The sequence below is a fragment of the Calliopsis andreniformis genome, chromosome 9, assembly GCF_051401765.1.
Source record: "Calliopsis andreniformis isolate RMS-2024a chromosome 9, iyCalAndr_principal, whole genome shotgun sequence".
Taxonomy (NCBI): Eukaryota; Metazoa; Arthropoda; class Insecta; order Hymenoptera; family Andrenidae; genus Calliopsis; species Calliopsis andreniformis.
Genome location: NC_135070.1, coordinates 21,450,769 through 21,465,000, shown reverse-complemented (window position 1 = coordinate 21,465,000; position 14,232 = coordinate 21,450,769). Strand labels below are relative to the sequence as shown.

At 33.6% G+C, this 14,232-nt stretch overlaps 1 protein-coding gene across 7 annotated transcripts in view; it reads right to left on the bottom strand.

The window, feature by feature from the left end:
* Hrb27c (Heterogeneous nuclear ribonucleoprotein at 27C) overlaps positions 1–13,709 on the bottom strand; it is a 43,220-nt gene extending 29,511 nt beyond the window's left edge. For 4 of the 7 annotated variants that reach the window (XM_076384555.1, XM_076384554.1, XM_076384550.1 and 1 more), the window contains exons 1-7: positions 13,578–13,709; positions 12,449–12,656; positions 12,180–12,366; positions 10,221–10,303; positions 9,337–9,730; positions 7,701–7,901; positions 6,006–6,161 (exon numbers count right to left, since the gene is read on the bottom strand). In XM_076384555.1, coding sequence (XP_076240670.1) covers positions 6,006–6,161; positions 7,701–7,901; positions 9,337–9,730; positions 10,221–10,303; positions 12,180–12,366; positions 12,449–12,656; positions 13,578–13,615 — 1,267 coding nt within the window. In that variant the 5' untranslated portion in view covers positions 13,616–13,709. Of the gene's footprint in view, positions 1–823; positions 936–5,937; positions 6,162–7,700; positions 7,902–9,336; positions 9,731–10,220; positions 10,304–12,179; positions 12,367–12,448; positions 12,657–13,577 lie in introns of those variants that run through there. The other 3 variants (XM_076384552.1, XM_076384553.1, XM_076384556.1) reach the window with 3 other exon arrangements.
* Positions 13,710–14,232: the final 523 nt, after the last annotated feature.

The window sequence follows — 14,232 nt, the reverse complement described above, 5'->3', positions numbered from 1 at the left end:
GTGTGAAGTGGTATGTGAACATGTGTGTCAATGGGTATGTGTACACGTGTCAATTTCCTTTCGCGCACACAACTTGTTATTCTCCACGTAGATATATATACATATATCGTACTTTTCTCTCGCACTTACAAGCAGCAGAGCACTTAATAACATAAACATACATTTAGAATTTTTCTCTTTTATGTAAAACTCGCGTGTGTTTCGTTACATTTCTATGTATCCATTCGCTACTATAAACAATGCTCTATTTGTTCTTTTTTTTTAAATTACACTCTGACCTATCAGACTTACAGAAAAATCACTTCCGTAATTAGAATTTAATACTCCTTAACTGTTTCTATGTAAACGTAATTTAGAATATCCATGGTGCGTGTACTGTGTACGCGTGTGTGTCTCTAATGTGTACGTCCGTATATGCATGTACAGGTATATTATATGAGACACGTTTCGATCTTATCGTTAAGTCTGTTTTGTGTTCCTTTTTCGTTTGAAATCCGCGTGTTTTTGAGACGATGTTGGCAAACCATCGTCACTACCTGAGAAATCCTACCGATGACAACATTCTTTTCTTCTTCTTCTTATTCTTTCTCTTTTATTGCTGAAGCTTATTACTGTGTTTAAATAGCGATGAAAGAAATTGAATTTCAATCGACATATTTACGCTTTTGTGCCTAACAGTGACAAAAAGTACTTGGCAACAAGTTGAAAAGTTCAAAATCCTGGGGTCGTCAATTGAACGGAATGAAACTAACAACGGACAAAAATTGGCATAGGCAGTGTCATTTATTTATCACCGATGAAATTTGTGCTTCAAAATCGGGTAACTGTACGTTAAATCTATTCATTTAACAACAGATTTTGTTGAACGTTATTCCGTACACCTTGGAAAATGCCCAATTCCATCGAGTATTCCGATGCTATCTTTGTACTTGTCTCTAACAACAAACAAGAAGAAAAATGCAAATTGTCGAAGATTCAACTGTAGTGTGATAGAAGCAAGTCAAAATGCAATGGCCAATAAGTCGTTGCGGTACCAACTAATTACATTAAACGTCTATTAAAGATACGACAAACACATAGATAAAAACCGTTTTTCATTTATACGTTACAATATGAATAATATGTAGTATTTAGGTATATTTAATTATATGACCAGTCTTTTATTGAGCGGGACGTTAAGTATGCGTTAACGATCAAAACAGACATGCAACGCCCCCGGAATTATAATATATTTATCATTATTCTTTTTTCTTTAATATTGAATGCTTAACTTTCCCTTGGCAATCTAACGTACGAACATTCATAAACATAAAACGAATTTAACACGTACACTACCTAATTAAAAATAAAAGCAAGTAACTAAATTAGATGATAGTCTTCAAAAAATCCGTTCACATGAAAAAGAAAGGTAAACCGAATTACGACGGTCATTAGAAGAACCCCTTATGAAATGCATAAAGAAATGGTTAAAACGATATTGCGACACATAAAGAAGGGCGAAGATGCATAGGTAAATTTGAATCTAAAACTGTACGAAAGTAAGAGAAGGCTAAAATACGTTCATACGAAAAAGTTTATCTATTGTGTTCGTAAAATCGAATGGTTCACTCTCCCCGTTGTGTAGTGTCTTAGAATAATAACAAAGAATAAATCTACGAGCTGTCTGCGATTTTCAATACCTAAATCTTAACATACAATTATTTCCCTCACTTCTACGAATCAACAATATAAATATTAAATGTTAAAATCAAGATACAGTGTGAAGTGTTTCTTCGAATACTGGGGCTAAGTATCTGCTCGCGTCCAGTATTCAATCAAAAAATAAGGAAGGAAAGATAGAATGAAGAGAAGTATCAATCTAAACGTATAAATACAATTCTCGAAAATTGTAGGAATAATTGGATCTAAACAGGGAGAACTTACAACGAAAATAGAAAAAAAAGGAGAAGGGGGAAACAGACAGTAACAACCCTGAGAGCAAGCCGTATTCACGAATACGGCAGGTAGTAGTAACAACGGCTAGAATCAAAGTATCGTTTCCTATTTGCTAAGAATTACGTTTAATTAGATGCAATTACCTTTGTATTGAAAAATACTAATAACATTGCGTTAAATATATATATATATATATAGATATATATATATTATCTGTTACGATTATTAATCGTCAATTATTTCAAATAGTCCCGCAGTTCTCGCTTTTCTTCTCGTCATTTTATGTATTTTCAAATCCATTGCTACCACTTTCGCTCATTATCATGTTCGATACCACAACGTCCACCGTACCCTAAAATATATGTATATACAGTGCGGCAGGCAGCCATTTAACTTTTTTAGTATTTTTTCTATATACCCCTTTCCATTTTCCACGCAACAATAATTTAACCATTCCTCTGAGACCCGTTAATTATAATACAAATTAATTTACCTCGCTTACTGATTTCAACAAACACATTGCTAATTATCTGTTAATGAGTCTATAAATCAAATGTAGTAATCACTTTCTCCTGACGTTTTGCTTGCTTATACTTAAAAATCATTAAATTTATTACGCTTTAACTTTATTTAAAAATCGATAATAGTAAGGAATACAATTAGTTAGTAGTAATAATTATAATCATAATCGATATACTAGTGGTTCTTGTTTACGTTTCGTTTATTATATTACTTTATAAAATAAGTTCTGAAAAAAAAAAAAAAAAACAGCCGTAGAGATTACTCTCTCTTTCTCTTTCTCTCTTTCTCTCTCTCTCTCTCTCTCTCTCTCTCTCTCTCTCTCTCTCTCTCTCTCTCTCTCTCGCCCTCGCCCTTTCACTCTCTCTATTATATTTGCTGCTTTCGAATGCGATCTATTTTTCTCACACCTTTCTCTCCCTCTCTCTCTCGTCCCTCGAGTAGATATTAAATAACGTAGATATTATTTAGAACAACCGCAAAGTCACTGTTTTTCTCTTCTCTACTTATTTAGCTTCTTATTTATGTACTTATTCGGATGTTGACGGGCTTGTAGCCTGATTTTTAACTAATTTTATCTTGTCCATGCGCGTAAAAGTGTGTACATATTGAACGTGTATCTGTGAGAGTACATGTTTTCTGTTCGTGTATATTACGATTAACAATATTAGTGTAAAAAATTGGTTAACGTTTGATTGAGCTCCCTACATGTCTTTCCTTGTCTTTAGTTAGTTTAGTCGGTAAATGTGTTATTGCGTTGATCCCAGAAGTTTCCACGAGTCGCGCGTTTGTTATATGCTTTCTCTTTGTTTCTAGCAGTTTTTATGTATTCCTGGCCTACATTACTACATGATACCGTTATGTACCAAACGAACTTCGACAAGACAATTCAGAAACGCCAGATAGCATTCAACGGACACACCAAATAAATAAGTACAAGAAAATTGAGTGAAAAAGTTGATCACTAAGGAAACTCGTTCGTGATCCCATTAACTGCGATGCGATGAATAGAAAGAAGATAAGAGACGTATAGAATGGACGTTACGAATATTTATGTTTAATAGGAATTTGAAAAATGTCGATGCGCCCACGGAAAGGCACCGTTAATTTCATTAAGGAAAGAATAAATAATTGACTATGAAAAGATACTAATCATATTGAGATCATAACTTGAGAAAACTTACACAAATTGCTGGATTTATTATTGTAGCCTACTAATTAGCTTGTGATCTTGTAAAAAATTTAAAATTACATTAGCATAATACTTGCGACTTCTTATTGACACAGTTTAAGACACAACGCGACCCGCTCAGTAATAAACGTGAGCATTTGAGAGCATTCTTCCGAAATATTCTTTTCTTCTTTTCTTTAGAACTATGGTGAATCCTACAGAGTAAATACAATTAAGTCATATATTTAATCAGGTAGACTTTTCAGATCGACGCCCCCCGCCGAGCACATCGTACAACTTTATAAATACCCTTCCCTCCAGCCGTTAGATATACGATGATCTCATTTCTAATCATCTAAAATTTAAACACTTATAAGCATCATTGTACAGTATTTTTAATTATCATAGACAGTAATAATAATAATGTCTAAATAGTAGTGCAATCATAGTGGTTGCCGTAGGAGCAGTCGCAACAGTAAATAGTGGTAAATAGCTGTTAAATAGTTTTATAATGATAATAGTAATATAATACTAATAATTATCATAGAAGTGATAGTAATAGTAACAATAATTGTTAGCCTTACGTATGCCTAATAATTAACTATTATAAATCCGAGATAAAAAATAAACTTAGTTTTCACGTATTTGATGCGATACAGCCGTACAGAAACCTGTCTGACGGTTAAAAAGTTCTTATAATACAATTTCATTATTTTTTCCCTTAAAAAGAATTTATAATCAATCTTTAGTTTATTTTCTCATCCTTTTCCTTCCAAACGTGACAAAACTTTCGAGCCATTGGAAATCGAAAAGGACCAGACAAATTAGACAGAGAACAGTCAAAGTAAAAGAGAGTAGAAGAAAAAAGATGTAGACAATACGTCTAAGATAGTATTAACAGTGATATAACGTAAAAGTAAAGAAAGAAAGATGCTTAAGGAAACTGCACCCTGCTGTCAAAGAGTCGTCGGTTATACGTATATCGTATTAAAATGATTTTAGTTTTATTTTACACTATCACTGTAGTTTAGGTATAAGTCAGCCTGTGTCTGTGTGTCTATGTGAACACCTTACTTAATTATTTCATTAATTACTTGTTATTCCTTTTTATTTTCTTCCTCAACGTAACAACTATTTAATAAATATGAGATCGTGGAGGGACGGGTGTCTCAAATGTGAAAGTGAATCGCTTAACTTCCACTAGAGACCGTTGATAATAATAGTTTCCTTTTTATTTATTTATTTATTTATGCTTAGTTTCGAATTACCGAAGTGTTTACTAAAAGTATAAGAGAGAGAGAGAGGTGAACGAGTATCGAAATTTGTGCCATACATTGAGAACAAATTCTCAAAGGAGATCTCATTCACCTCCATATATAAATGCTGGTAAGTAATTAATCATCAGCATTCCTTGTTCTTTACACTCGCTTTTACCTGTTTTATCTCACTTATTCCACTCGATCTAGATTATTCTTATAATACTTCTATGTTCCGCTTCCCATCGTCTATCCCAGTGCCATATACAAAATTCGCTTGCACCATGGGTGTTTTTATGTCATAAACTCTTCATCTACTTTTACTTATATATTTACCTTTCTCTTTTTTTCAGTAAATAGTTTCCTTCTACTTTTACTTTGAAACCCGACAACACCACGGGCCGTTCTCGCGAGCGATCAAAGAATAAAATTCAATTCTTTATCCTTCTTTTTTCCTTTTTCCCCTTTTTTTCTTTGAACAACCCAATACCCTCTTTTCCTTGACGCTTCCGTTTTACAAATTTCGGAACATGCACATCCTTCTTTTTGTTGATTTAATGCCAGAAAAGATATGTTAAGAAAATATATAATTGAATAAATTGTAAATACGACCGCTCGCGAACGACATGCTGGCCCTCTGTCTGAGACATTCTTTGCACGAGCTGTCCTTTAGATTCTCTATTATGAATTCCGAAAGAAGACTGAATGGAAGTTCTAGTTATGATATATTTCGATTCAACGTGTAACACCATGTACTCAGTAGCACATCGAATAAAAGCAGTGTAAAACTTTTCAACAATTTTGCTCGACTACAAGGCAACAACTTCCTCCAAAGAAATTTCTTTCTTTCTTTTTTCTTTTCTCTTTTTTTTTTCTTTTTTTTTGTTTTTGAAAGAAAAAAAAGCATATAAAAGAGAGGTGCAAAGGATGTCCCACATTTGAGCGCAGACCAACAATACATGTTGTGTTTATTTTTCCAAGTATGTAATAAGAAATAACCCACGAGCAAGGCCAAGCCATTCAGCGCATCTCTCCATCACAGGTGAATTAAAATGGTCATGAGGTTTGCCACTCTTTGAAATCAAAGCCTTGCTGGGGTTTAGGAGCGCTGGCGGCATACCCACCTTGGTTGCTTTCTCCTCCCTGATATGAACGCTGAGGATAACTGGTATCAGCGTAACTACCATATGCGGAGTACCCAGAATAATCCGGAGTCTTAGCTGAACTGCTACTGGACCCAGGTGCACCTGAGCCGGTGGTCTGTCGTGAATACATGTCACCTGGAACATCGATTTGCAACATAACATTATCCAACATCCCCCACTTACCTCTTGTCATCTATTCATAAAGCTGCAACTACTTTTTCCAATAAAGATACATTTTCGATACTTTTAACCGAGATGATGGTTAATTTACGCATCAATTCGGTGATTCGGTTGTAAACAGCGTTTAAACGATAGTTGAGAAGCATGCACTTAAACGCGGCATGAATGAAAAAGTGATGACAACTCACGTTTTTAAAGTATCTCAAATATATCTCGAATCATCTCTATGTGTATATTTACGAAAATGATACGAGAATCTGGATTCGCGTGGAAATGTTGGAAGATCAGTACACGTTTGGATTCGGATATTAAAAAAACGTTAAAGGAAGTGAAAGGAGTTCAGAAGAGGATTACACTACCACACGTTATTGTACATCAATCATTTTGTGGAAAAAATTTTCAAATAGAACAATTGTTTGTATGCTTGAAAAACTTAATTCCAAATACCTACTCTATTTCTAATAGCGTCACCATAGCAATTAACTAGAGGAAGAGTGAGAAAACGATTTGCAAAAGGGATACTGGCCAACCATTATTCTTCTAGGAGGTACTGATAAAAGAAACAACCAACGTAAGTAGAAAGAAAATACTTGTATTGGTTCACATAGAACAACAGTCATCAGAAGTTTAAATAAAAAATACAAAATCGGAAATGAAGTAACGAATGATCAAGTGCGACATTCGAACGATTACGTTGTTATTATTATTACTAGATAACAATTATAAGCATAAAAAGTATTCTAAGCATAGCTCTACTCTAACATCGTATCGACTACGCCTAAATATTGTAATTAATGTATATTATTCTACATGTACTTTCGAATACATACGAGTAACTTGTACAATCAGAGATATACATGCTTTCGAATATACAAAGGAATTTGGAATTGTACAGGATTTCACAAAGGGAGAAATTTTATTCAATAAAAAAAATAAATTTCGCCTCTTTTACAATGTAATCAAATACTTGCTTGCATTCTTCCTACCCCTATGCATACAAGCTCGTCTTTTCCGCAAACCCCGAAAGCCAATTACATTAGCATTGGTTAACAGGCAGAAAAATTGATAACACTGTTACATTCGTGAATTAACTAAAACTTAGTGGCACTATATTTTCGCAATAAAATGTCGCTAAACGCCTTTAAACAGTACGCCCTGTGTTAAAGAACAATACATGATCGATCGATTTCATAGAACTAATTAAACTCATGCCTGATTACAATATTTCTTAGTTGTCACAGATGGTAAATCGCAAAAGGGGTAAGTAAAGACATTGGTATTAAAAAGAAACACGATTGCGATAAAACTATCGTTTACCTTACAAAAAACATCCAAATAACTGACAATGAAATTCCGAAGAGTTGAACTTAGAACATAAAAAAGGAAACAGCCAAGAATAGATAACTATGGCTAGACTAAACTATGTGAAAATGGAGTTGTATGATGCGAAAGGGTTGTAAGAGGAAAGAGTTTGTTTGACTGTGCTTGACTCACCCTGCGGGCCAGAGGGGTTCGAGTTGGAGTTGGGCTGCGAGGAATTGGGCTGAGGGGGTTGTGGTGGTGGCTGGGTCCCAGGAGGGGGCCCATTTTGTGGCATGTTCCAGGAGTTCCATGAACCCCCGGGCCCGCCCCCCGCAGCCCCGCCGGTACCCGCCGCAGGCCCGTAGCCCCCTGAAGCGGCCGCCGCAGGCCCACCTGCGATTATCAACCACACAAAACACGTGTCACCGACCACCGTCCTCTTTTGCTGCATCTTTTTTAGAATGCGTTTACACTATTACAACTTTACATTGCAAAACATACTTCGAGCACCCCTCGAAACGGTGTATTTTAGTCGAATAACGCGCACGCGCAATCTCTTAACATCCTAATCTGTCAAAATCTTCTTTAGCATGTTGTCCGATCACTTCCGTCGTAATAATGTAAACATATTCAAATTAAGCAACCATTTCAGTGCCAAACCTGCACCGGTACACAATTGGATTATCAACTTTAAATCGAATATAACAAATACGAACGCTAAACAGAAGAGCCTAATTACTGGAAAAACTTACCCCGAAATTTTCTCTTCTGAAAATAGAAAAATTGTAAATAATACAAAAGAAGCTTTTTTCACATTTCACATTTCACATTTCACATTTCACTTTTCAGCTTCGTTGCAGTTTTGGCACTTAAATGGGTCAATTTACTTTAAAGTATCTCAAATACTTTTAGCGTTCGTCGAATCAAATATTCATGCTTAGTTAGTTAGTTCTCCTAACAGATAACACACGTGACTCTGATAAAAGAACATTCCAATGCATGAATACACTAGTTTATATACTTTCTGTTATTGTTAGTCAAAAGAAATACTATCTTTCAATGGAATTTCACGTGTTTGTCATTAATCAAACGATCTATGTATGTAACTTTCATGAGATAGTTACTTGGAAAATTGGCAATTCAAGCATAAGCACACTATGAGATCTAATTTCTGGAAAGTGTTTATACAGATCTAAGTAGAAAAAGATTTTAATATAGGAAGGTAAACGTTGCGAAAAATTTAGACTTGTATCTCCACGTTTAAATAACAACTGGCAAAATGTAATGATTACATTCTAAGAAACGCGAGTATCGAATAAAAAATGCGATTTACAATATCATTCAAAAATACGCATAAGGGAGTTCAAATATCAACCAAATAGTGAGTTTCAGTTGATATAATCACCGATAATCATCAATTTTTCTATTTTTTTCCTAACATCTCCAACGAGGATGGAGGGAGAAAGGATAGGATCAAAGTTGTTGTTAACTATTGTGATTACGACCTTATCGTGTGTTATCCTTTGAAAATATGTAAATGGAATTGATGTTGATGACTTAACAAAATTCACAGACCATGAGAAATGGCACTGTTGTGCGGAAATAGGTACTAACATGAACGCCATTTACAATTTCACACAGAATTAAATTCATAACTTTATAAACTCTACTGTAGCTAGTAATTGAAATTTATTACACTCTTAATGACATTAAGCATGATTATGCTACAGAAGTTTAAATGCCTCGAGAATACGAAACATCTTGACGCTCAAAAATGAAAATAAATAATAATTAGAAATTAGATTGTTATAATATCATAAACACTCACCATATCCTCCGTAATTTTGAGTAGCTGCTGCAGGCTGAACATTGTAACTACTACCCCACTGATGGTGAGGTGGGGGTGGAATTTGCTGTTGTTGAGGAGGGCCAGGAGGTGCACCCCAACCTTGAGAATTGTATTGAGTAGTATACCCAGCAGCATATCCACCAGTCTGAGGACTGGTACCCCAACTTTGATACTGCTGCATCATATTTCCTGGTGGACCCATTGGTCCTCCCATCATAGGTCCACCCATTTGTCCGTTTGGACCACCCATAGGACCCATATTCCCAGCCATTCCCATTGGAGGTCCTCCAGGTTGTGGAGGGCCCCACTGACCTTGATGGCTATCATTCATTTTACTCGATGAATCTCGTGGTTCCGCACGTTTGATTTCAACCTGAAACCAGAAAAGCAAAAATAATTGTACAACGTATCACTTTTACCAACGAACTATTCAATAGGACTTCGATTCTGATAAAGATAAGTATGATGCCTTAATAAATCTTCTTCTTTCAGAAGTATACAATTGCTTAAGTTTTTAAAACTCGCCAAGTCTTACATCGATTCTAAACATAATCTAATTATTTTATGTTTTAGCGCATAATATACGATATTCTAATTCTTGCTCTTCCTCTTTGAATCGACACTTATATAATAGTTATTAGGAATACAGACATTAAGCATAACACAGCATGAACAAATTGTGTAAAATAAAATAAGTACTATAACCAACGTTAATGTGTAAAGCTATGTAGCATACAATATTAAATTATAATAACAGTTGTACTTATTATTATTTTACATTACAGTAATCTAATAATTATGTTTATATAAATATATATATATAGTAATATATACATATATACCAGAGGGTAGGTATGCTATACCTGTTTTCCATTCAAGTTGACGAAATGCTCCGCTACACATCGGTCCACTGCATCTTCATCCTCGAAGCTGAGAAAGCCAAATCCTGCCGTCCAAACGTGACAGTATATCAAAAATTGCCCCATATTTTCATAACAAATACATCTGCTCATGTAACCCCAACATTTGATTTCTTATTATCATTGTACAAACAACATTACAATTTATTTATATATATTTAAATTTTATTTGAAAAAACTGACATGTTACATCTAATAACTTTTGCATCAATGATTTATAAAATACTTAATCTAAACAGATTGATGGCTGATTTAAAGAAGCTCTCTGAATTTACTTTATTATGATTGTAAATTTTAAGTGAACATTTGCAAAGTTTTTTTATAAATGTATTTTAAAAATTTTTTGTTTAATTAAAAAGATGTAAATAACTTCTTAGATGGAAAACTTAATTACACATGGCAAGAGATCATATTTAAGAAAACTACTCTTGCAATATTTCGAAAGAAAAAAATTAATTTTTTAATGCATGTTACTTGAACATTAATTGTACAAAATGATATACCATTTAAGTAAAAGTAAAATATACATAATAAATGTATATAAATTGAACACACCAACTTCTTGAATGCAGCCACCAAAAATTGATAATTATTCAGAAAAAGAAAGAAAGCCACATATATGCCTATTATTGTAAATACAAATATTTACTAGATGTTTAAATATAAATATACCAATGTTATGATAAGAATTTTCATGTACTAAACAGCTACTGAAATTAATAATATCCTAATTTATGTGATGCTATATGATTATAAGCTGTTGTCTAATACTTAATAACAATGTTTAATACAACACATGTGCCAGTTAAAGGTAATTATAATTAAATGTTTATTATTCAATGAATAAGGTAATAAATGGGTAATATCTAATAAAAAATTTACAACATATCTTACCAGTAGCTTAACTTCAACTTAAGCTATGTACATTTATCTTATGTACTTAATAGCCTATTCTTAATAAAACTTATAGCCAAAATGACAATATGTATAAATATATTTAATATAATTTAATATAACATAAAGCGTCTTAACGTTTTTTTAAGGTAAGACAAGGCGAATTATTAAGAGTAGCAAAGTAGAATAACAATACTACATAAATAACTATTTGTAATGTACAAAAATTTCAATATAGAACAGAAAAATCATTTTGATACTTCATAAGTGTATATTCAGAATAAACAATATTAATTAAGAAGACTATGAATCAGGATGTATTAATTATAATTATTAAAGGAAACAAGAACAGGGTCTTTAAAAAAAAAGGGTAACCAAGCAGAGGAAGTTCAATGACTCTTTAATAAGGGCTGGCTTAAACACAAAAACATGTTCAACCTTCAACTAATTACTTGCTAGCTCAAATGTTTATATTTCATTTTTAAAAAAAATATATATATATACATTATATATATATATAAATATACATATATAGATATGTATCTATATATATATATATATAGATATGTAACTGGACAAGACGTAAATATTGTACTTTAAATAATAGGTGTGCTGCATTCAAGTCAGAATTTTTGATTCTGTACATGCAGAATATTATTATAATGCTCATCTTACCCATTATTCATGTTATATTAATATCTACATTGTCAACTACTTTATTTTCTATATATTTATATAGATTAAAAATATTAGAAACATTTGTTTCAAGAATTCTGACTATAATTCTTTTCATGCAATAAACAAAATATTATAATATTACCATAAATATTTATAAGGCATTATTTCACAGTAGTTTTCATATCAACTAAAAGATACCATTACACGTCAACTAATTTTAATTAAATCAACTAATACCAATTACAAAGTATTTAACTATAGAAACTTAGGAACACCACTTTAAACAATGCCCATTTATAGAAATAAAAATAATTGCTATAACGTACTCACCCCTTGATTTCTTCTTCTCTTGATCATACATTATGACTACTTCCATAACTTTGCCAAAACGAGTAAAAAAGGACCTTAAGTCAGTTTCTGTCACATTGCTTGGTAAACCACCAAGAAAAACTTTTGGGAAGCCTCCACTGCGTTTTGGCTTTTGTTGAGTACGTGGATTACAAGGTTTTGGGTCAATCTATAACAAGAAAAAAGACGTTACTATTCTTCTTTACCCTCGTACATTGATATTTTCTTTTAATCCTACATGCAACACTTACTGTACGCCCATCGAGTTGATGTGGACCATTCTGAAGAACCAAGGGAACATTAGCTGGATCACTGAATGTTACAAATCCAAATCCACGACTACGACCAGATTCACTATTTTTCATAACAACACAGTCTATTACTTCGCCGTAACGACCAAAGTAACGTTGAAGATTTTCTTGTGTTGTCTCCCAGGACAAGCCACCAACAAACAGCTTTCTGTAAGAAAGGAAAATAAACAACTATGGTTATTACAAGTACAACACAAAATATGATTACATAATGGATAACCAAGAAAAACAATTAGGTTACACAAACTGATGTTTTCAAATACTACATATTAAACATATATAATGCATAAAATCAATAAATTCAGCGTATTTAATATCATATTTAATAAATAAAAAAAAATTATATATCTACATTTATCAAATCATGAAATAAGGTGTACAACCTCAATCGCACAGTACGCAGATAAAAATGAAATAGAAAATAATAAACAATGTATCCGTACGAATACCGACCGACATTCGTAGCTGTTAATGAATTGTGCGAGAGGAAAATCACGTAGTGATGTAGTATCGAAACGTTTTTGATCTCTCAGGATATAGAGCATAAAAATAGAGAATCTGCAGGTAAAGGATGCAATGAGCGACAATGCAATAGACTACTTTCACGATAACGTGATACAACAAAATTATCCCTTCCTCGTTGAATGTTTTTTATACAAATCGACAGATTTCCATAAAATAATAAGATTCAATCATTAAAGAAAGTCAGGCATACGAGAGGGCCACCGTACAAAGAACCGGCATCGATGAATTATTTCCCCCCCTTGCAAGAAAAGCTACATATCAAGCCGCTGCTTGCCTCGAGGGGAAAAAAGGTTGGCCTTTGCGGGTATCGAGGAAATGGTATGCGACGAAGTTAAAACCTAATGACGCTTTACAACACGGAGATAAGTAATTTAGGACGAGATTAAGCACGCAACAAGGAGGAAGCAAAGGATACCGAACTAACTGCAATACGCAAATGGAGATCCCACGCAATAAACTCGACAGCCCGTGAACGCGTCCCAATCGAAGTTTCTCGCGTGAAAAACCACCCACGGCTATTCGCCGACAAACAATTTCTACTCACCCCTTTTCGTCGTCGTCCATTTCGGTCTTCACTCTCATAATATTTCACTTAAAACTACGAGAATGTTGTTAGTATTAGGGCGCGATTGAGAATATGGCACGATGCTTAGCGCGGACGAGGGTAATGGCTCCCCACAATGAACGCGACGTCGAGAACAGAATGTAAACGTAACGAAGCAACTCGCGTCACTTCCGTCGACTGACTAGTCAAATCAGCAACTCTCGTCAGTCGCACTTCAGGTGCGGCTACACAAAACCGTCGCGCCCTTACGCAAAGCGAATGCCGATACCTCTGGCTGTATTTTCCACTGATACTACGCATTTTAGGCTAATATGCTTAGTTTTCTATAAATACTATATATTTAGCAAAATTATTGATTCTATTAATCGAAATATAGATTTTTTTCTCAATAAATGGGAATTGCGTATTTCGGCTAAAAATGCATTATTAAAGACTTTTCTATTGACACAATCCTGAAGAAAATATTCTATACTGTCAACAAGTTCAGTTTTTAATAAAACCTACAATAAAATAAAAAAGAATCATTTCTTGCTTGTAATATTTCATAGTAATTAACAAATATTAATAAGTCAATATATTTGTTGAATGCAGTAGTGTACCTGGGTTCAACGATCTGCCGTCACAGCAGATTCAC